Source organism: Danio aesculapii, chromosome 7, assembly GCF_903798145.1.
Source record: "Danio aesculapii chromosome 7, fDanAes4.1, whole genome shotgun sequence".
Classification (NCBI taxonomy): Eukaryota; Metazoa; Chordata; class Actinopteri; order Cypriniformes; family Danionidae; genus Danio; species Danio aesculapii.
Genome location: NC_079441.1, coordinates 73,055,179 through 73,078,930, shown reverse-complemented (window position 1 = coordinate 73,078,930; position 23,752 = coordinate 73,055,179). Strand labels below are relative to the sequence as shown.

Here is a 23,752-nt window from a genome sequence, read left to right as displayed (position 1 = left end):
TAGTAATAAATTATAATAAACAGATAAATAATAATTATAATAAAAATAAATTATAATAAATAATAATAATAATACTAAATAATACTAAATAATAATAATAATGAAAAAAATAATAAATAATAATAATAATAATTGTTATTTTCACTTAGTTTAACTACAACAGAAATAAAATGCAAAAAAACAAGGGAAAAAAAAATAAATATATATTAAATTACCCCCCACCCCCAAATGATTACAATTTAATTTATTATGACCAAATAATTAATATTGTGAGCATTCTTTATAAATAAAAAACACACATTACCACCAATAATTAATCTAAAACATTTATTCATGTGTAAAAAATATAAAAAAATAAAAAACTTTGCATAACGCTTTGCATAACAGTGTCACGATATAAATACAACCGCAATAATAAAAAATAAATACAGCTGAAGGCAAAATTATGAGTCCTCCTGTGCAACATTTACTCTTTCTCAAACATTTCCCAGATGATGTTGAACAGATTCTGGAATTTTCCACAGTATTTCCTATAATATTCTTTCTTCTGGAGAAAGTCTTATTTATTTTATTTCAGCTAGAATAAAAGCAGTTCTTAATTGTTTTAACACCATATTAAGGTCAATATTATTAGCCCTCTTCAGCAATATTAGTGTTGGATAGTCTCCAGAATAAACTACTGTTATACAATGACTTGCCTAATTACCCTAACTTTACCCTAATTACCCTAGTTAAGCCTTTAAATGTCACTTAAGCTGAATACTAGTGTCTTGAAGAATATCTAGTCTAATATTATTTACTGTCATCATGACAAAGGTAATCAGTAATTAGAAATGAGTTATTAACACTATTATGATTAGAAAGTGCAGGTGGCACGGTGGCTCAGTGGTTAGCACTATGTCCTCACAGCAAGAAGGTCGCTGGTTCGAGTCCCGGCTGGGTCAGTTGTCATTTCTATGTGGAGTTTGCATGTTCTCCCCGTGTTGGTGTGGGTTTCCTCCGGGTGCTCCGGTTTCAGTCCAAACACATGCACTATAGGGGAACTGATGAACTAAATTGGCTGTAGTGTATGAGTGTGTGTGAATGAGTGTGTATGGCTGTTTCCCAGTACTGGGTTGCAGCTGGAAGGGCATCTGCTGTGTAAAACATATGCTGGAATAGTTGGTGGTTCATTCCGCTGTGGCGATCCCTGATGAATGAGGGACTAAACTGAAGGAAATTGACTGAATGAGTGAAACAGCACAGGAGGATTAATAACTCAGACTTCAGCTGTATTTATGTTATGGTCAGTAACATGCGGGCTGTGCTGAAGGATCTCAGATAATATATTAATATTCATAATAATAAAGTCTTCAGGTTATGTCTGGCACTGGCGGCCGATGCAGACGCGGATCTTGACTCTGTTCACGGCGGTTTGTTTTCTGATGACTCTGTTGATCCAGTCCGAGTATTTGGGCACGAGTGTGTAAACGCCTGGTTTCCCGGAGCGTCCGCATCCGTCGCCCCAGCTGATGATCCCATAGAGAAAACTCACACCCTCACACTCGCAGGCCAGCGGACCGCCAGAGTCACCCTGCAGAACACACACACACACACATTAACAGACCAACACACACTAATATGCATCGGCTGAAAAGCAGAGACACAGACACACAGTTGTATAATTGTATATTTGGGACCTGACAGGCGTCCACGCAGGAGTCGCTGCCGGCGCACATCATCCCAGATCTGACCTCTGACCCGTAAACATCAGCAGACGAGCACTGCTCAAACGGCACGATCTTCACTACACCCTCCATCAGGTTAGAGTACGAGTTCGCCTCTGAACACACACACAGACAGTGACATTCACACAGTCTGTCCACACATGACAGACAACACTGCACATCAACTGATTCTCCAGATATAACAGAATCTATTGAATCTCCGGAGTGGACTGAATCTCCTAAACTGTTTGAATCAACTGAATCTCCTGAACTGTTTGAATCAATTGAATCTTCTGGACTGTTTGAACTACAGTAACTGAATTTCCTGAACTGTTTGAATCAACTGAATCTCCTGAACTGTTTGAATCAATTGAATCTTCTGGACTTTTTGAACTACAGTAACTGAATCATCTGAGTAAACTGAATCTTCTGAGTTGACTGAATCTCCTGAACTGTTTGAATCAGCTGAATCTCCAGGACTGTTTGAACTACAGTAACTGACTCTCCTGAATCAACTGAATCTCCTGAACTGTTTGAACTACAGTAACTGAATCCTCTGAGTCAACAGAATCTCCCAAGTTGACTGATACTACTGAACTGTTTGAATTACATTATTACATTACATTAACTACATAGTATTACATTAACTGAATCTCCTGAGTTGAACGAATCTCCTAAGATATTTGAACTACAGTAACTAAATGTCCTAGGTCAACTGAATCTCCTGAGTTGACTGAATCTCCTGAACTGTTTGAACTACAGTAACTGAATCTCCTAAGTTGACTGAATCTCCTGAATCTCCTGAACTGTTTGAACTACAGTAACTGAATCTTCTGGTCTGTTTAACTACAGTAACTGAATCTCCTGAACTGTTTAACTACAGTAACTGAATCTCCTGATCTGTTTAACTACAGTAACTGAATCTCCTAAGTTGACTGAATCTCCTGAATCAACTGAACTGTTTGAACTACAGTAACTGAATCTTCTGAGTCAACTGAATGTCCTGAACTGTCTGAACTACAGTAACTGAATCTCCTGGACTGTTTGAACTACAGTAACTGAATCTCCTGGACTGTTTGAACTACAGTAACTGAATCTTCTGAGTCAAATGAATCTCCTGAACTGTTTGAACTACAGTAACTGAATCTTCTGAGTCAACTGAATCTCCTGAACTGTTTGAACTACAGTAACTGAATCTCCTGAATCAAATGAATCTCCTGAACTGTTTGAACTACAGTAACTGAATCTCCTGAGTTAATATTTTAGCCTGTGAATATTCTGCTAATTATTTCTCTGTGTATTTAAGTACCTTTGCTTCTACAATGAATTCCCCTCATTATCTCATCCTTTGCAACGTCAGAAGTATGTCAAGAATTGATAAAAAGGATGTAGAATAAAATTAAATAATAATAATAATAATAATAATAATAATAATAATAATAATAATAAGATACGTAAGTACAATAACAAAAGGTAAATGTGTGTGGTTAAATTTTGGTTGTATTGCTTGTTCGTTTATATAAATTGTATTGCTTTAAGTTTAAGAAAAGCGCATCATAAATAAAATATATTATTGTTGTTGTTGCTGTTATTATTATTATTATTATTATTATTATTATTATATGATAATGACAAAACTGCACAAAAGGAGCAGAAAGTGCGAACTGACTCTCGTGCATGTGTCCCCAGCCGGAGATCTTGCAGCAGGAGTGATCCGGGAATGTGGTGTTTTTCGTGGGCAGACAGATCGGCCGTATGAACGGGGTTTTCAGAGCACAGCGACCATCTTGCTTCTTCAGCTTCACCAACACTACACAAACAACAACATACAACAACAAACTATTTATATTACACATTCTTTCATTTTCCTTCGGCTTAGTCCATTTATTCATCTGGGCTCCCCACAGCGGAATGAACCGCCGACTTATCCAGCATATGTTTTACACAGTGGATGCCCTTCCAGCTGCAACCCAGTATTGGGAAACACCCATACACACTCATTCACACACACATTCATACACTACGGCCAATTTAGTTCATCAATTCCCCTATAGTGCATGTGTTTGGACTGAAACATGGTGGGTTTCCCCCACAAGTCCAAACACATGCACTATAGAGGAATTGAATAAGCTAAATTGGCCGTAGTGTATGAATGTGTGTGTGAATGAGTGTGTATGGGTGTTTCCCAATACTGGGTTGCAGCTGGAAGGGCATCCGCTGTGTAAAACATATGCTGGATAAGTCGGCGGTTCATTCCGCAGTGGTGACCCCTGATTAATAAAGGGACTAAGCCGAAGAAAATGAATGAATGAAATGATGTTTCAGTATTGGTAATCCAGACTCACCGATATCATTTAGGGTGGGCTCGAACTGAGTGTAGTTAGGGTAGAAAATGTAGTCGGCAACAGCAAACGTCCTGGTGTTGGGTCCGGTGTCGTTGAAGGAGTGCTGACCGAGAACAACCCGAATCTGAGACTTTAATGGACTGAAAGAGAGAAAAACTGAAGGTTATAGAGCTGTATGGAGTCAGAATGATGGTCATTAACCCTTTAACTGGATGAAGAGTCATTTACAGTAATTAAAGAGTAATTAAGCACATTTACTGTCACCCTATACAACCTGTGGGAACATTTAGGACTCAACGTTTCTTAGAATTAGTTTATTTCTTGACTGATTTTTGATGAACATTAGCAACAGCCTTTTATTAATATCTGAAGATGAAGAAAGATAATTATTGTGATAAGCGCTATACGAATAAACTAAATTGAATTAATTTGCGACGAGGAAATGTTAAATCACAGAAAAAAAATGGTTAGAAACCTCAAAAGATAACATCAACTGTGTCATTTAACAAAACAATGGACTTAACATGTATTAAATATTAGAAAAAACAAAACATTCTCAGTTTGTGATGCAGCGCCAACTATAACACACATCTCAATGTCTCAAAAATGTTTTTTTAGAGGCTAAATACAAAGTAAATGGCCATAAAACTTTAGAATGTGATGCCTTTCCTACAATTATTGTCAGAAGAATGAAAAAATATGGTTCATACGGCCGAAAGCATACACAGAAATAGAGGATGCCCTAATATGGTCACCAATGAAAACTGGAGGTCACCTGGTGGTCATGTTTGGTACTGCATTCAAACATAATTATAATAAATATAATTATAAACAAATTCAAATTTGGTATATAGTTTGTTCAAATATTTACCTTTGATTTTCTCTCAAAGTTTCAGTTTTTTTCCTGTCTAATGCAGACATCCCACCCAGCATACGCGTCTTTAGAGGCTAAATTCTAATTAAGTACCACCAAAATGCCCAAACAACTTCAGAATTTGATGTCTACTTAACCATTATTGTTAAAAGTATGAAAAAATATGGTACATATTCCTCAAATAATACACAAAACTAGAGGACACCCTTGTATAATCATTGGAGGTCACCTGGTGATCATGTTTGGTACTGCGCCCAAACTAAAACCTACTAAAAGCACCGTTTTTGAGATATCGACTTTAAATTTGGTGTTTAGTTTGTTCAAATATTTACCTTTGTTTTTCTGCCAAAATTCCTGTTTTATTCTGTTAAAATGCAGATGTCCATCCCAGGATATGCATTTTTAAAGGCTAAATTCAAAACGCCCAAACTACTTTCGAATTAGACGTTTACTTGACAATTATTGTCAAAAAATATGAAAAAATATGGTTCCTTTCCCTGAAAGCATCCACGGAAATAGAGGATGCCCTTATATGGCAAATTTCTGGAGGAAACTGGAGGTTTAGTGGTCATGTTCGGTACTGCGCCCAAACTAAATACTACTCAAAGCTCATGGTTTAAATTTATATTAATAAAACTTTAAATTTAATATATACATTTACACCTGCTGAAGATTGTTAATAAGTTGAACGTTATTTTTACGTCTATTTTCAAACAGTGGTACATCAGTAAAGGTGTTATCGGTATAACCGCTCAGTCATACTTGCGCAGGAAGCAGTGAACGGCTGAAACGACCCAACAGGACGACATGAGTGTTCCCGCACAGAACACGTCTGCGATGTACAACTTTAGAAATTGATGTCTACCATACAAACATGTATGGTTCATATTCCACAAAACACACAAAAATAGAGGATGCCCTTATATAGTCACCACTGGAACCTGTAGGTTACCTGGTGGTCATGTCAGGTACTGCGCCCAAGCTAAATACTACTGAAATAATTTAAGTTGAACGTTATTTTTACGTCTATGTTTAAATGTGGTACACTTGTAAACCCGTTATGCGTATAAATGCTTAGTCATACTTGCGCAGGAAGCAGTGAGCAGCTGAAACGACCCAGCAGGACGCCACCAGTGTTCCCGCACAGAACTCGTCTGCGATGTACAGCGCTGCCATCCAGGGGTGAGCGCCGGGTAATGCAGACGTCCCGCCCAGGATTCGCGTCCGGCCGATGCGCTTCTTGTGCCGCTTTCCGCACACTGGAGGACGGGCGGGGTTTCGGGACGGACGCGGAGGAGCAGACATTATTACAGGAGCTCTGCGGCCCGCTGGAGAACACACACACAGGAATACACATCTGAATACACACTGACAAACTTTGGTGCACAAAATTGTACTGAACTGAACTGTTTTCCACTGTAATTTATGCACACACACATACACACACACTCACACACACACACATCGGAGCATAAGAACAGCGTGCTCAGACTCGTCCGCCAGCATTCACTGGTGTCTCTGCTGGATTCTGCATTAATAAAATCAATAATATGTTGATGCCATTCCAGCCTCATGAAGTCAAGAGTTTATTATGAGCCATAAATCAGGCGGCGCTTCATCTGCCCACGCGCACACACACACACACACACACACAGCGGAGATTCTGCAGAATTTACACTAAACTCTATCATCCTCGGGCTTCATTCATTACTATTGATGAGTCACTTCTGGAGAAGTGTGTGTGTGTGTGTGTGTGTGTGCGTGTGTGCGTGTGAGTGTGTGTGTGTGTGTGTGTGTGCGTTTCTATTTGTTTGCATGTGTGTGGGGCGGTTTGCATGTGGCATGTATGTGTGTGCGCGTGAGTTTATTTGTATTTGTGCGTGTGTGTTTGTGTTTGTATTTACTGTATTTGTCTGATTATCTGTGTTTGTGTGTGCTTGTATATGTGTGTGTGTGTATGTGTGTGTGTGTGTGTGTGTGTGTATGTATGTGTGTAATTTTTTGTGTGTGTGTGTTTGTGTGTATGTGTGTAATTGTTTGTGTGTGTGTTTGTTTGTATTTATGTGTGTGTGTGTGTGTGTGTGTGTGTATATTTGTGTGTATGTGTGTAATTGTTTGTGAGTGTGTGTTTGTATTTGTGTGTGTGTGTATGCTTGTATTTGTTTGTGTGTGTGTATTTGTTTGTGTGTGTTTGTATTTTTATTTTTTATTTGTGTGTGTGTGTGTGTTTGTATTAGTTCGTGTATTTGTTTGTGTGTATATGTGTGTGTGCTCTTTTGTGTGTGTGTACAGTATGTGTGCATTCGTATGTGTGCATTTGTGTGTGTGTGTGTGTGTGTGTGTGTGTGTGTGTGTGTGTGTGTGTGTGTGTGTATGCAGTATGTGAGCATGTGTGTGTGTACATGTGTGTGTGTGTGTGTGTGTGTGTGTGTGTGTGTGTGTGTTGTACTGACGCTGTGGTTTGCTGCAGGCTGGGATGTCGCAGTACTCCCATGAAATGTGTGTGTCCATCATTGTGTAACACCACGGCAGCTGATCCTCATCAGGGTTTCTGATGGATGAAGACACATGAAAGCAGATCAGACACACACTTCAACACACACTGCACAAACTCTAATATCTGCTGAATCAAAACCAAATCACACACACACACACCCACACACACACACACACGCGCACATACACACACACAACCATGCACACACACATACACACACGCACACATACACACACACACACGCACAAACACACACACACACACACACACACACACACACACACACACACACACACACACACACACACACACACACACACATACACACACGCACACATACACACACACACGCACAAACACACACACACAGACACGCACGCACACACACGCACACACACACACGCGCGCCTTCATAAAATACGAGCAACACTTGACAACAAACTAAACTTTTGCATGTGTGACTCCAGTCATCTGCAGAAAATATAAAACACTGCGTGTGTGTGTGTGTGTCTGAACTGACTTTGTATGTGTGTGTATGTGTGTGTACATTTGTGTGTGTGTGTGTGTGTGAGTTTGTATTTGTGTGTGTGCATTTTAATTGATTTGTGTGTGTATTTGTGTGTGTTTGTATTTGTTTGTGTGTGTGTGTGTGTGTGTTTGTATTTGTGTGTGTTATTATTTGTTTGTGTGTGTTTGTATTAGTGAGTTTTCTCTTGTTTGTGTGTGTGTGTGTGTGTTATTATTTGTTTGTGTGTGTTTGTATTTGTGCATTTGTATTTGCTTGTGTGTGTGTGTGTGTGTGTGTGTTTGTACTTGTGTGTGTGTATTGGCTTGTGTGTGTTTGTGTTTGTTTGTATTTTTTTGTGTTTGTATTTGTTTGTGTGTGTGTTTGTATTTGGGTGTGTGCGTATTTGTATTGGATTGTGTGTGTGTTTGTATTTGTTTGTGTGTGTATGTGTTTGTGTGTGCGTGTGTTTGTATTTGGGTGTGTGCGTGTTTGTATTGGTTTGTGTGTGTGTTTGTATTTGTTTGTGTGTGTTTGTGTGTGCATGTGTTTGTATTTGTGTGTGTGTGTGTTTGTATTTTTATTTGTGTGTGTGTGTGTTTGTTTGTGTGTGTTTGTGTGTGCATGTATTTTTATTTGTGTGTGTGTGTGTGTTTGTTTGTTTGTTGTTTCTGTTGTGTTCGTGTATGTTTATTTGTATTTGTTTGTGTGTGTTTGTGTTTGTGTGTGTATATGATTGTGTGTGTAAGATTATGTTTGTGTGTGTGTGTGTATGTGCATGTGAATATGTGTTTGTGTGAGTATGTGTGTACATGTAAATATATGTGTCTGTATGTGTGTGTGTGTGTGTGTGTGTATGTGCGCACCTGCAGTAGGCGTGTTCCCCCAGTCCCCTGCGGGTGGCGCTGTCCACCGTCTCCACTGTGAGCTCGTTCAGCAGCAGCTCTGAGTTCCAGTGCAGACACGAGGAGCCGGAGAGAGTCACATTCACCACACCGCGGTACTCAGAGCCGGAACCACGGTAACACTGCTCTGCTGGGTCTGACACACACACACACACACACACACACACACACACACACATAAACACACACATATAAACACACACACACACACATAAACAAACGCACGCACACACACACACACACACACACACATATAAACACACACACACATAAACAAACACACACACACACACACACACATACACACATATACAAACACACACACACATAAACAAACGCACGCACACACACACACACACACACACACACACACACACATAGACATACACCCACACACATACACACATATAAACACACAAATATTTGTGTGTAAGTTTGTGTTTGTGTGTGTGTGTGTGTCTTTATGTTTGTGTGTGTGCGTATATTTGTGTGTATGTTTGTGTTTGTGTGTGTGTGTGTCTTTATGTTTGTGTGTGTGCGTATATTTGTGTGTATGTTTGTGTTTGTGTGTGTGTCTTTATGTTTGTGTGTGTGCGTATATTTGTGTGTAAGTTTGTGTTTGTGTGTGTGTCTGTGTGTGTGTGCGTATATATATATATGTGTGTAAGTTTGTTTGTGTTTCTGTGTATATGTGTGTGTTTTTTGTGTGTGTGTGTGTGTGTGTGTTTTGTGTGTATGTGTGTGTGTTTGTGTGCAAATATGCATGTATGTATGTATGTATGTATGTATGTACGTATGTGCACGTGTGTATGTGCACGTGTGTGTGTGTGTGTGTGTGTGTGTGTGTGTGTGTTTATACTCACTGATATTACAGTATTGTCCAGTATATCCGGATATGCATCCACACACCTCTTCACCAGTGGCTTCAATCATCCTACACACTCCGTCATTTTCACAGGGATTTCTGGAACACACTACACACACACACACACACACACACACACGCACGCACGCACACACACACACACACACACACACACACACACACACACACACACACACACACACACACACACAGCATAAATTGGCATTAAAGGTGCCGTATACTGAGTTAAATTGTTCTCTGATATCTTCACAGTAGGTGTGTAGCGCCCACTAGTGCCCATCTCTCCACATTAGCATAAACAGCAGCCCTGAGTGAGAAGCAGCCGTCTGTCCATTAGCTATTATGTTGCGTTCACACCAGACGTGGATGAAGCATCAAGCGCGAGTGATTTACATGTTCAGTCAATGCAAAGACGCGAATAGGCATCCTGCGGCGCAATACACTGAACTAAAATGATAGGACTCATAGGTTTTTATAGCTCCGCCCACTTTTAAAAAGAGCACGATCTCATTTGAATTTAAAGCGACAGTCACCAAAACACCATAATTAGGATCAAAGCCTAAAAGAGAGAGAGTTGTGAAGCATTATTCGTGTGCTATTTTGAGCTCAAACATCACTACACACTCAGAGACGCATTGTACATCTTGTAAAAAGCGGCATAATAGGTCCTCTTTAACCAGTGTACAGTTAAAGCATGTGATTTGTCTTCTCACTGATGTTGTGTATGATGTGTAACATGATCTGTACCGGTGTATCGTGTGCGTTCACAGACGGCTCCGGCGCTCACACACGTGCACATCTCCACGCTCCGCAGGTAAATCCGGCTCCACGACTCTCCGATATCATAATGCTTCAGATGCAGCGGCTCGTAGCATTTCCCTACAAAACACACAAACACAAAACCCTGAAGGAGCACACAATACCAGGTGACAAAAGAGGAGACGGACACATGATAGCACTGAACATCAGAGAGTTTCAGGACATGGAAACGCATGATGGAGACACTGAGAAATCAAACCTCTGATGCACACCCATTTATGAACCCACTTTAAAAAATACTATAGAAATATATAGCATACTATAGTAATAATAATGTACTATAATTGTGTATTATATTTAATAGTACTCCTTTTGTTTAAATAAAGTGGGCAGTTATTAGTATTTCTACATGAATAAATACTATAGTAATTTATAGTAAAGACCTTTTGAACCATACTATAGTGTATTATGATGTAAACATAGACTATGTGTTAGTGAATGTTCCAGCATACTCTAGTATTAACTATAGTAAACTGATAAGCTATAATAATTGTCTTACTATAGTAAACTGTGGTCTAATGTAGCATAATATACCCTATAGCTGTAGAAAACTACAGTATTGTGTTACCATAGCAACTGTAGAATCACCACAACAGATGATTTACTGTAGCGTTTGTGTTACCATAGCAACAGTAGAATCCCCACAACAGTCAATTACTGTAGTTGTTTAGTAACCATAACAACTGTAGAATCACCACAACATATTAATTACTGTAGTTGTCTAGTAACCATAACAACTGTAGAATCACCACAACATATTAATTACTGTAGTTATTGTGTTACCATAGCAACTGTAGAATCCCAAAAACAGATTATTTATTTTAGTTATTTTGTTACCATAGAAACTGTAGAATCACCACAACAGATCAATTACTAGTTGTTTTGTTACCATAGCAACTGTAGAATCACCACAACAGATCAATTACTATAGATGTATTGTTACCATAGCGACTGAAGAATCCCAACAATAGATTTACTTTAGTTGTTGTGTTACCATAGCAACAATAGAATCACCATGACAGATCAATTACTATAGTTGTTTTGTTACCATAGCAACTGCAGAATCACCACAACAGATCAATTACTATAGTTGTATTGTTACAATAGCGACTGTAGAATCCCAACAATAGATTTACTGTAGTTGTTGTGTTACCATAGCAACGGTAGAATCACCACAGCAGATCAATTACTATAGTAGTTGTGTTACCATAGCAACTGTGGAACCACCACAACAGATCAATTACTATAGTTCTATAGCAACGATAGAATCACCACAACATATTATTTCTTCTACTTCTTGTGTTACCATAGCAACTGTAGAATCACCACAACAGATCAATTACTGCAGTGCTTGTGTTACCCCTAGCGACTATAGAATCACAACAGCTTAATTACTGTTGTGTTTGTGTTACCATAGCAACTGTAGAATCAACACAACAGATTATTTACTTTAGTCGTTTTGTTACCATAGTGACTGTATAATCACATAAATCATGAACGATGCATATTGATGCAATTCACAACAACGGTGAGAAAAAAAACTTCAGTCGTATGAAATTGTACGATTTTAAAAAGGAGGTGTGGCACCTAACCCCACCCCTAAACCCAACCGTCATTGTGGGAGCAAATCGTACTAAATTGTCCAAATTATATCGTACGAATTAGCCACTAAATCAAAAAGTTACGAATTGCCGTGAGATTGTGTTGGATTTACCACATTTCTAAGCATGTTTTACCATGGTGCTACCATGCTTTATGATATCGTTTAGTTAGTCACACTTGTTTTGTTTGGTATCATGTTTTTTGCTCGATATTTAAAGGTGTTTGGGATAAATACGTAGTTAAACAGTTGATTATATGTAGACATACAGAAAGATTTGAGAATTAACTTCTTAAAGGGCACCTATTATGCAAAAATGACTTTTATTTCACTTTTTACACACAGATACCATTAGTCCTGTTTTAAATCTGCCACTATGCTGACACACAGGCATATGTAGCTCCGCCCTCTTTTGAAAATCTCATTTGAATTTAAAGCGACAGTCACCAAAACGCCACAATTAGGATCAAAGCCATTCATTAGTGTTTTCCACTCACTCTTCTCACACAGAGCTCCAGTGAATCCGTCAGCACAGATGCAGTGGAAAGAGTTTCTGTGAGTGTTCGAGGCACAAACACCAGCGTTCAGACACGGGTTCGACAGACAGACACTCAGATCTCCATGCCGAGGAAGAAAACCTGAGGGAAAACAGATGTTTGAATGTCTAAATTAAAGCCTTTTAAAATGCCATGATATCCAGAAGCATCCATGACCTGTGGAATCTGACTTTACACTAAACATTTAATGAATATATTAATGAGATATTCAAAGCCTCAGAGTTTCGTCCTCCAGAAAGCGGTGCGTGCGGCTAAAAGTGTGTTTGAACAAACTCTGTGCATCTGCTGTTATAAACACGTCTGCGTTCTACAAACAAAGCGTGTCACTTATGCATTGACATAAACACCGAGCTCCCAAAGTAAAACATCCTGCTAAACCCACACTTTCTGCCGTAAATCCATTCAGGACAGAGATGACGCTGCGGATGGGTGATCGTGCATTATATTTTTGATTATATCAAATAAAACATGGCGATGTGAATATTGAAGTTATGATGTTTTGTTGTTAATTTAGTCGTTGACTTACTTTACAGTTAGTAGCAGAATTGCTGTTATTTATAAAAAGTAAGAATATTATTGTAATATTATTGTAAAATAAAGAATAATAATTCAATTTACTTCGGTTTAGTCCATTATTTATCAAAGGCCGCCACAGCGGAATGAACCGCCAACTATTCCAGCATATGTTTTACACAGCGGATGCTCTTCCAGCCACAACCCAGTACTGGGAATACATACACACTCATTCACACACACACACACACACACACACACGCACACACACACACACACACACACACACTGATGTAGTGTTGGGACTGTGGGGGAAACCAGAGCATCTGAAGGAAACCCACGCCAACACGGGGAGAACATGCAAACTCTATACAGAAATGCCAAATGGCCCAGACAAGGCTCGAACCAGCGACCTTCTTGTTGTGAGGCGAACATGCTACCCAATGTGCCACCATGAAGCCGCCGCCAAGAATAATAATTGCAAAAAATTTAATTAAATTACATGATAAAATAAAAAGAGAGAAAAATAAAATAAAATAAAATAAAATAAAATAAAATAAAATAAAATAAAATAAAATAAAATAAATAAAACAAAACAAAATAAAATTTAATTAAATTATAAAATAAAAAGAAAAGAAAGAAAAGGAAAATTATAAAATTGCATAAAATAAAATAAAATAAAATAAAATTATAAAATAAAAAGAAAGAAAAGGAAAATTATAAAATTGCATAAAATAAAATAAAATAAAATAAAATAAAATAAAATAAAATAAAATAAAATAAAATAAAATAAAATAAAATAAAATAAAATAAATAAAATAAAATAAAATAAAATAAAAGGAAAATTATAAAATTGTATTAAATAATTATAAATAAAATAAAATAAAATAAAATATTTAAAATATTACAATATATTACATAACTGTAAGCTTATCTATATCAACAAGATGCCAAGGAAACATTTCATTTTTTATAACTGAAAATAACCATAATGAAATGTAGAAATAGATTTAGATATAAAAAACATAAATAAATATTAGACGAACACAGAATTTAAAAAAACTGTTCAGCTGGAGTAGTGAAACTACTGAAACTTTATTAAAAAGCCTACTGATTATAACATTAAATTATGGTCAATAATAATAATAATATATATATATATATATATAAATACAAAAAAATAGATACTAAAAAATGACACACATAAATATTATAAAATTGACAAACATTATAAAATGAAGGAGCATTGTGAATATTACAATTATTAATATTATTATTCAGTTAATTTATCCATTAAGTTACTTTTCCAGTTAGTTACAAGCTTATTATAGTTATTTCTTAAGTAGTAATATGCTACTTAAAATAATAAAAATAAGGAAAATGAAAAATAAAAATGGCAAGTGAAATAATATTTGTATTATGAAATGTGTAATCTTATGCATAATGAATCACTGAGTCACTAAACTGAACTGAAATACAATGATTCATTCAAAAACAATGATTCATTCAAGAAGAATCTTTTTTATCCACAGGCAAAACAGAAAAAAAAGACAATTTTCTGTCTTATATCTAAAATGTAAATGTTTGTTTTATTGTTGTTTAATATTGTTAAAACAACTGGTGCCTTTTTATCAAGCATGATTAATATTGCAAGGATCTATATTGAATCTGATTGCTGACGTGTTCATTTTTCATAATAATTACAATAAAAATGTCTTACCGTTATACAGTCGTGTGTGTGAACTACAAAATCCCCACTTCTGATCACGGTCAAAGTTGTGTGTGAGCGAACACCTAAACAAATCATCCAAACACACAGAAAAACATGCATCAAATTAATGATCAATCAACAACTATTGGTTATATTCACTTAAAGGGACAGTTCACCCCAGATTCAAATGATTATTTAAAAAATGCTGATTCATTTAGAAATTGTTAATTAGGGTTAATTGCTGAGTGATTCAGTGAATCATTATCATTGATTCAAATTATTTGTTCAAAATGGCTGCTTCATTTAGAAATTGTTAATAAGGGTTAATTGCTGAGTGATCCAGTGAATCATTATAGTTCATTCAAACGATTTGCTCAAAACTGCTGATTCATTTAGAAAATATTAATTAGGATCAATTGCTGAGTGATTTACTGAATCAATATAGTTCAATCAAATGATTTGTTCAGAACTGCTGATTCATTTAGAAATGATTAATTAGGATCAATTGCTAAGTGATTTACTGAATCAATATAGTTCATTCAAATGATTTGTTAAAAACTGCTGATTCATTTAGAAATTATTAATTAGGATCAATTGCTAAGTGATTTACTGAATCAATATAGTTCATTCAAACGATTTGCTCAAAACTGCAGATTCATTTAGAAATGATTAATTAGGATCAATTGCTAAGTGATTTACTGAATCAATATAGTTCATTCAAACGATTTGCTCAAAACTGCTGATTCATTTAGAAATGATTAATTAGGATCAATTGCTAAGTGATTTACTGAATCAATATAGTTCATTCAAATGATTTGTTCAGAACAGCTGATTCATTTAGAAACTGTTAATTAGGGTTAATTGCTGAGTGATTCAATGAATTATTATCATTGATTCAAATGATTTGTTCAAAACTACTAATTGATTTACAAATTGTTCAAAAGGGTTAATTGCTGAGTGATTTAGTGAATCATTGTGGCTCATTCAAATGATTTGTTCATAACTACTGATTCATTTAGAAATTGTTAATTAGGGTTAATTACTCAGGGATGCAATGAATCATTATCAGTAGTTCAAATGATTTGTTCAAAACTGTTGATTCATTTGATGTCGTTTTCACATCAATATGGTCAACTGACCCAAATCATTTTTGATGACATCAATGTAATAAATTGACAAAACCAATTACCATTTTTCACGCTTTTTGACATCAGTGTTAGATGTCAAGTTGATGTTGTTTTGATATCAAAGTAATTAATTGAAAAAATCGATTTACATTTTTTACATGTTTTTTGACATCAATTTTAGAAGTCAATTTAATGTCGTTTTGATATAAAGGTAGTCAGCTGACAAAATCGATTTGCAGTTTTGACGTGTTTACTGATGTCAATTTTAGATGTCTATTTGATGTCATTTCAACATCAGGGTATTCATTTAGCTTTTTTTTTTACATGTTTTTGATGTCAGTTCTAGATGTTAATTTTATGTTGTTAAGATCAAAGTTAATGAACTGACATGTAATCTACTGGTATTTTTGATGTGTTTTTGATGTCAATTTTAGATATCAATTTTATGTCATTTCAACATCAGAGTATTCATTTTGTATTTTTTTACATGTTTTTGACGTCAGTTCTAGATGTAAATTTGATGTTGTTAACTTAAAAGGTAGTCAATTGACATGAAATCTATTGGTATTTTTGATGTGTTTTTGATGTCAACAAAAGATGCCAATTTTATGTCATTTTGACATCAATGTAATCAATTGACATTGAACCAATTACTATTTTTTCATGCTTTTTGACGACAGTGTTAGACGTCAAGTTGATTAGTTGATATCAAAGTAATCAATTGAGAAAATTGATTTACATTTTTTACATGTTTTTTGACATAAATTTTAGATGTCAATTTGATGTCGTTTTGACATAAAGGTAGTCATTTCGCATTTTTGATGTTTTTTGACATCAATTTTAGATGTCATTTTGATGTTGTTTTGACATAAAGGTAGTCATTTTTAATTTTTGATGTTTTTTTACATCAATTTTAGATGTCAATTTGATGTCGTTTTGACATAAAGGTAGTCATTTCGCAGTTTTGATGTTTTTTGACATCAATTTTAGATGTCATTTTGATGTTGTTTCGACATAAAGGTAGTCATTTTTAATTTTTGATGTTTTTTTACATCAATTTTAGATGTCAATTTGATGTCGTTTTCACATAAAGGTAGTCATTTCGCATTTTTGATGTTTTTTGACATCAATTTTAGATGTTAATTTGATGTCGTTTTGACATACAGGTTGTCAGCTGACAAAATCGATTTGCATTTTTGACGTGTTTATTGATGTCAATTTTAGATGTCAATTTGATGTCATTTCAACATCAGGGCATTCATTTAGCTTTTTTTACATGGTTTTGACATCAGTTCTAGATGTAAATTTGATGTTGTTACCATCAAAGGTAGTCAATTGAGATGTAATCTGTTTTTTTAAGTGTTTTTGATGTCAACATTAGATGTCAATTTTATGTTGTTTTGACATCAATGTCATCAATTGACAAAACCAATTACTATTTTTTTACGCTTTTTGACGACAGTGTTAGATGTCAAGTTGATGTTGTTTTGATATCAAAGTGATCAATTGTAAAAATCGATTTACATTCTTTATGTGTTTTTGACATCAATTTTAGATGTCAATTTGATGTCATTTCAACATCAGGCTATTCATTTTGCTTTTTTTTCTGCATGTTTTTGACGACAGTTTTAGATGTTATTTAATGTAATTTTGATATCAAGGTAGTCAATCGACATAAAATCAATTCGAATTTTTGACCTGTTTTTGACAATAACGTTAGATGTCAATTTTATGTCACTTTGACATCAATGTAATCAACTAACATAAAACTGATTAGGTTTTTTGATGTGTTTTTTGACATCAGTGTTAGACTGCAAGTTGATGACGTTTGACATTAGGGAAGTCAATTGACATAAAATACGGCTGCATTTTTGACATCAAGGTGACGCTAGGTAGTTAAAAATAAGAATTCGCCCTTAAACTAAAGTGTTATCTTCTTGCCATAATCAAGAATTCCTAAATGTCAGTAAGCAAATAACAAATTCCTATATGTCAATAAGAAAGTTACAAAATATTCTCAATTTCAGGTAGCGAATCCAGTTGAAAGCAGTGTCTCTCAGCAGTGAGGCATAAGCAAACCCTCGGGTGTGTTTTTGTAGTGAGAGTTGCTCCATATGGAGATCTGCACACACTTGTTCACATTAAAAACCACACCGCCCGCTTGATCTCTCATCGCTGCCCTGATAAGAGTCACTCATGCGCACTGTTTATAAGTGTTTATGAAGTCAGAGTGTGCAGTCATTCATCCACTCACACACACACTTACACACAGCAGAGACGAGGATGACGACACAAACACACACACTGGGTTAAATCTGCAGGTCAGTCGGTTTGGTGGAAGTTACTCAAGCTGCAGATGAGTTCACACTGGGATTATAAACTACATCAGAATTAATGGATGTGTGGTGAGATATGTTACAGTGAGGTTTAACTCATTAAGGATGTGGGTTTGGATTCTTTTATGTGGTTTTAAAGGGATAGTTCACACAAAAATGAACATTTCCTGTAATTTACACACCCACAGGTCATCCAACATGTAGGTGAAGATTTGAAGCTGATTCTGTGGCGCTTGGTGATTTATATAATGGCAGGAAATGGTGACGGCTGTTCAGATTAAAAACATTAAACATACAAATGTGTATAAATCATCATAAATTCTGATGTTTTATTTGAATCTCTTCACATCTCAGATTTGTGCATTTGTGTTTCGACACTATCAGTGTTAATCTCAGGTGAAAAAATCTCAAATGAAGAAAGAAAGGTCCCAGTTTACAGGTTGTAATTACGAGGACGTGAACTCTATTTACACGCTGGAATCTCGTAATTACAGACATTATGAGCTGCTGTGAATGAAACTCTCAGCTTAAAGAAGTAAACCAGCCGAAACCAAATATTTATCTCAAACCAAGACTCTTACTCAGCCTTTACTACAGGATACTCAGGGTTTTTATACCCTTACTTAAGTCAAATTTAAGTATTGTTTAGCACATTCCAGGTGCATTTTTAACTATTCCAGCACTTTTCTAGCTATTGTGGCAAAGTAAATATTTATATGGTGGTATTTGTTATGGTATTCTATATTACAGTTAAATATTCTAAAGAAATTTCATATGAAACGTGAACAACATTGAATAACTCGTTCATTTTAGCTCTTAAATGCAAATAAAGAACCACCACAACAGGTCAGTTACTATAGTCCTTGTGTTACCACAGCAACTGTACAATCACCGCAACAGATTAATCACTATAGTTGTTGTGCTACCATAGCAACCGTAGAATCATGACAACAGATCAATTACTGTAGTTGTTGTGTTACCATAGCAATTATATAATCACCACAACAGATCAATTTCTATAGTTGTTGTGTTACCATAGCAACTGTAGAATCACTATAACAGATCAATTTCTATAGATGTTGTGTTACAATAGCAACTGCAGAATCTCCACAACAGATCAATTACTATAGTTGATGTGTTACCATAGCAACTGTAGAATCATCACAACAGAGTAATTACTATAGTTGTTGTGCTACCATAGCAACTGTAGAATCACCACAACAGATCAATTACTGTAGTTGTTGTGTTACCATAGCAACTGTAGAATCACTATAACAGATCAATTTCTATAGATGTTGTGTTACAATAGCAACTGTAGAATCACCACAACAGATCAATTACTGTAGTTGTTGTGTTACCATAGCAACTGTAGAATCACCACAACAGATCAATTACTATAGTTGTGTTGCCATAGCAACTGTAGAACCACCGCAGCAGATCAATTTCTATAGTTGTTGTGTTACCATAGCAACTGTAGAATCACCGCAACAGATCAATTACTATAGTTGTTGTGTTACCATAGCAACTGCAGAATCACCACAACAGATCAATTACTATAGTTGATGTGTATCCATAGCAACTGTAGAATCATCACAACAGATCAATTACTATAGTTGTTGTGTTACCATAGCAACTGCAGAATCACAGCAACTAATCAATTACTATAGTTGTTGTTACCATAGTAACTGTAGAATCACCACAACAGATCAGTTTCTATAGTTGTTGTGTTGCCATAGCAACTGTAGAATCACCACAACAGATCAATTAAATAAAGTACTTGACTATAGTATGGATCAAAAGCACTGTACTATTTACTATGAATTACTATAGTATTACTTTTTCATGTAAGTGGTTAGGATCTGATTGTATCGTCTATTGTGGTTTGTTGAGTTAAACACAGAGATGATGATGATGACAGCTGTACACTATTATTAGTAGTAACTGAAAACATCAAATTAGCCAAACTATTTAATAAACAAATACATTCTCCGCATGCAGATTCTTGCATCTGGAAACGATTTAGAGATCGAGAACGAGCTTCTGAACTTTAGCTTAACATTGTTGACTAGACTTGAGATAAAAATACTGGGTGGATTACTGATTTCTCTGTGATTAAAATTAAAAGTATCACTGAATGTGTGCAAACAGTGCACGTGTGTGTGTGTTTGTGTATGTCAGTGTGCGTGTTTCTTACCAGGCCTTGTTAGAGTTCATAGCGATGCACTGGTTATAAATCGTCCCTCCAAAGCGAAAAGGAAACTTGCACTCTTTGCCATCTGTTGTGAAAACTAAAACACACACACACACACACACACACACACACATTTGTAATCTACAAATTGCAAACAGAAACTGTGGACTGAAAGCAATTAGAGAAGAGTTCATACCTTTCTGAGTTACGGCCTTGGATTGTCCAGAAACTAATATTTTAATACCAGGAGGCTGCTTACGCTTTAAAGAGAGAGAGAGAGAGTGAGTGAGAGAGAGAGAGAGAGAGAGAGAGAGAGAGAGAGAGAGAGAGAGAGAGAGAGAGAGAGAGAGAGAGAGAGAGAGAGAGAGAGAGAGAGAGAGAGAGAGAGAGAGTTTGGTAACACTTTAGCTTGTTACAATTCACACAATTTTGCGTATTAGCTGTCTATTATTAATATATTGGCTGTTTATTACTTATAAAGTATGATCTTAGCCTATTCCACATCTCTAGCCAATGCATAAACCCATTTAATAACTATTAGAAAGCTGAGAATTGTGAGTTTAATGAGCTAAAAGTCTTACTTAATGGTTAGTTGATAGAGTGATCTGTAAATTAAAATAAAGTGTGACCATATAATTTAATTTTGGAGAGAGAGAAAGTATACAAACATGAATTATTATTATATATATATATATATATATATATATATATATATATATATTAGTTTTCACAGTAAGATCTATAATATTCCAATTTTTTCACAGTATTTCCTATAATATTTTTTCTTCTGGAGAAAGTCTTATTTAGTTTATTTCGGCTAAAATAAAAGCAGTTTTTTAATTTTATTAAAGCCATTTTAAGGTCAATATTATTAGCTTCTTTAAGCAATATTAGTTTTGGATTGTCTCCAGAATAAACCACTGTTATACAATGACTTGCTTAATTACCCTAACTATACCCTAATTAACCTAGTTAAGCCTTTAAATGTCACTTTAAGCTGAATACTAGTGTCTTGAAACATTTTCTAGTCTAATATTATGTGCTGTCATCATGACAAAGACAAAAAACAGTTATTAATTAGTTATTAAAACTAATTAATTTATTAATTTATTCATTGCTATAATTTATTAAAAATTAATTCATTATTATAATTATAAATTAAAAGTTAATGCATAATTCATTTGTTAAAAACTAATTTATTCATTGCCATATGCTCTTAATGTCATTGTATTGTATTGTTTACACATTTTTATTCTTTACATATGTTTTAGATTTTTATGTATATTTTTAGATCACATTTTATGTATAATTGTATTTATTGTAAATTCTTTCTTTAAAACTTTTTTTGTATTAATATTATATGCTAGGCACCCAGGGTCTGAGAGTAACCTAATTTCGATCCTCTATATCTCCTGTACATGTGGTTGAATTGACAATAAATCTGACTTTGACTTTGAAACTATTATGTTTATGAAAGTAAAATTGAGCAATCCTCGCATACGGGACACTCACCGCTCCAGCACACTGCAAACGGGGCAGTAAAATCCAAAACACCAGCAGAAGGAAAAACTCTCGACGAGTCACAACTGGAGGAAACACATAAAAATCCAAGCAGGACATTTCTGTGCGAGCCGTTCTCGGGCAGCTTTCACTGGAAATCAAAGCTCCGGATAAACCGACACAGTGTTTCTCCTCGCGGGAATCCTCCATTATCTCGCCGAAGATGACGCCCCTTCAGCGGCAAAACCCAGGAGAAAGTGCCGCGGTCACACCTGGAGGACCAAACCCAGCGCGAGCCCGTGATGATGTAATGCCGATCCAAATGCTTTGATGTCGGCGCGTCGCCAATGGCAACGGGATCAATCAGTCCACCCACCCGTGATGAGAGAGGCGCGTGTGTGTGCGTTAATCATCCACAGACCGAAACTTTGGGAATTCCTCATATTATGAGCGCAGACTGAGCGGAAAATATGAACAGCCAGCTGGTGTGTGGTTAATGTGAAGCAGAGCTAATCATCACATTACATATTAAATGACCAATGCTGGATTTTAAAGGAATAGTTCACTCAAAAATTAATAATAACAACAAAAAATAAAATGTATTATATACTACATAAAATTTATATAAAGATAAATAATAATATATACAATTAAAATTGTGTAATGTGTATTTATTATTATTATTATTAATGATAATAATAATATTAATAATAATAATAGTAATAATAAAAATACGTCCCTATTTTCCTTATTGATTAGAATTTTTCTTTTTGTAGGGGCTGAATAATAATAACAATAGCAATATTATTATTATTAATAATAATAATAATAATAAGAAGAAGAAGAAGAAGAAGAAGAAGAAGAAGAAGAAAATATTAAAAATATGTCTGTATTTTCCTTATTGATTAACATTCTTCTTCTGTTTTTTGGGGTGAATAATAATATTATTAATAATAACAACAATAATAATAATAATAATAATAATAATAATAATAATAATAATAATAATAATAATAATAATAAACAAACAAATAAATAAATAAATAAATAAATATCAATATTACTAATAATACATATCAATTGTTTGGGTTTTATTCATATTAATAATGATAATAAACTATTATCTACTATTATTATCTATATTATTAATACTATTATTATTATACTACTATACTATCACATTGCTAATATTATTTTTGTTATTAATATTATCAAATGAATAACCATTCTTTACTTTGTATACCCAATGACAAACATTCTCTCTCTCTCTCACTCTCTCTCTCTCTCTCTCTCACACACACACACACACACACACACACACTTCTTTGACTTTGACTTTAGACTTGATTTCGAACACACAAAAAGAATCAGGAAAAGCACGCACGCACGCACGCACGCACGCACGCACGCACGCACACACACACACACACACACACACACTTTAGGATGGGCAATCATTCACAGTCATGAAGGCGGAGTTAGTGTGTGTGATCGGAGTGAAACTGAAAGAATGAAATGCTGTTAAAGGGACAGGCCACCCAAAAATGGAAATTGACTCATCTAATCTCCCTCAAGTGATGCTACACCTTTATGTGTTCAAAGAAAGCTGGAAACCGGTAACCGCTGACTCCCACAGTACTACACTTTCTTCAAAATATCTTCTATCAAATATCTATCAAC

General features: G+C 35.2%; 1 protein-coding gene across 1 annotated transcript; it reads right to left on the bottom strand.

Annotated features, from left to right (window-relative positions):
• Nucleotides 1–338: 338 nt before the first annotated feature.
• On the bottom strand, nucleotides 339–22,524 carry LOC130232532 (hepatocyte growth factor activator). Its single transcript, XM_056462479.1, has 14 exons — nucleotides 22,085–22,524; nucleotides 20,769–20,832; nucleotides 20,576–20,669; nucleotides 14,928–15,001; nucleotides 12,635–12,775; nucleotides 10,466–10,597; nucleotides 9,696–9,806; nucleotides 8,794–8,968; nucleotides 7,379–7,476; nucleotides 6,010–6,253; nucleotides 4,052–4,191; nucleotides 3,376–3,516; nucleotides 1,680–1,822; nucleotides 339–1,573 (listed from the first exon to the last, which is right to left on the bottom strand). Exons 1-14 carry the CDS (start codon nucleotides 22,280–22,282, stop codon nucleotides 1,358–1,360), a joined length of 1,971 nt encoding a protein of 656 aa, XP_056318454.1. The 5' UTR covers nucleotides 22,283–22,524; the 3' UTR covers nucleotides 339–1,357.
• Nucleotides 22,525–23,752: the final 1,228 nt, after the last annotated feature.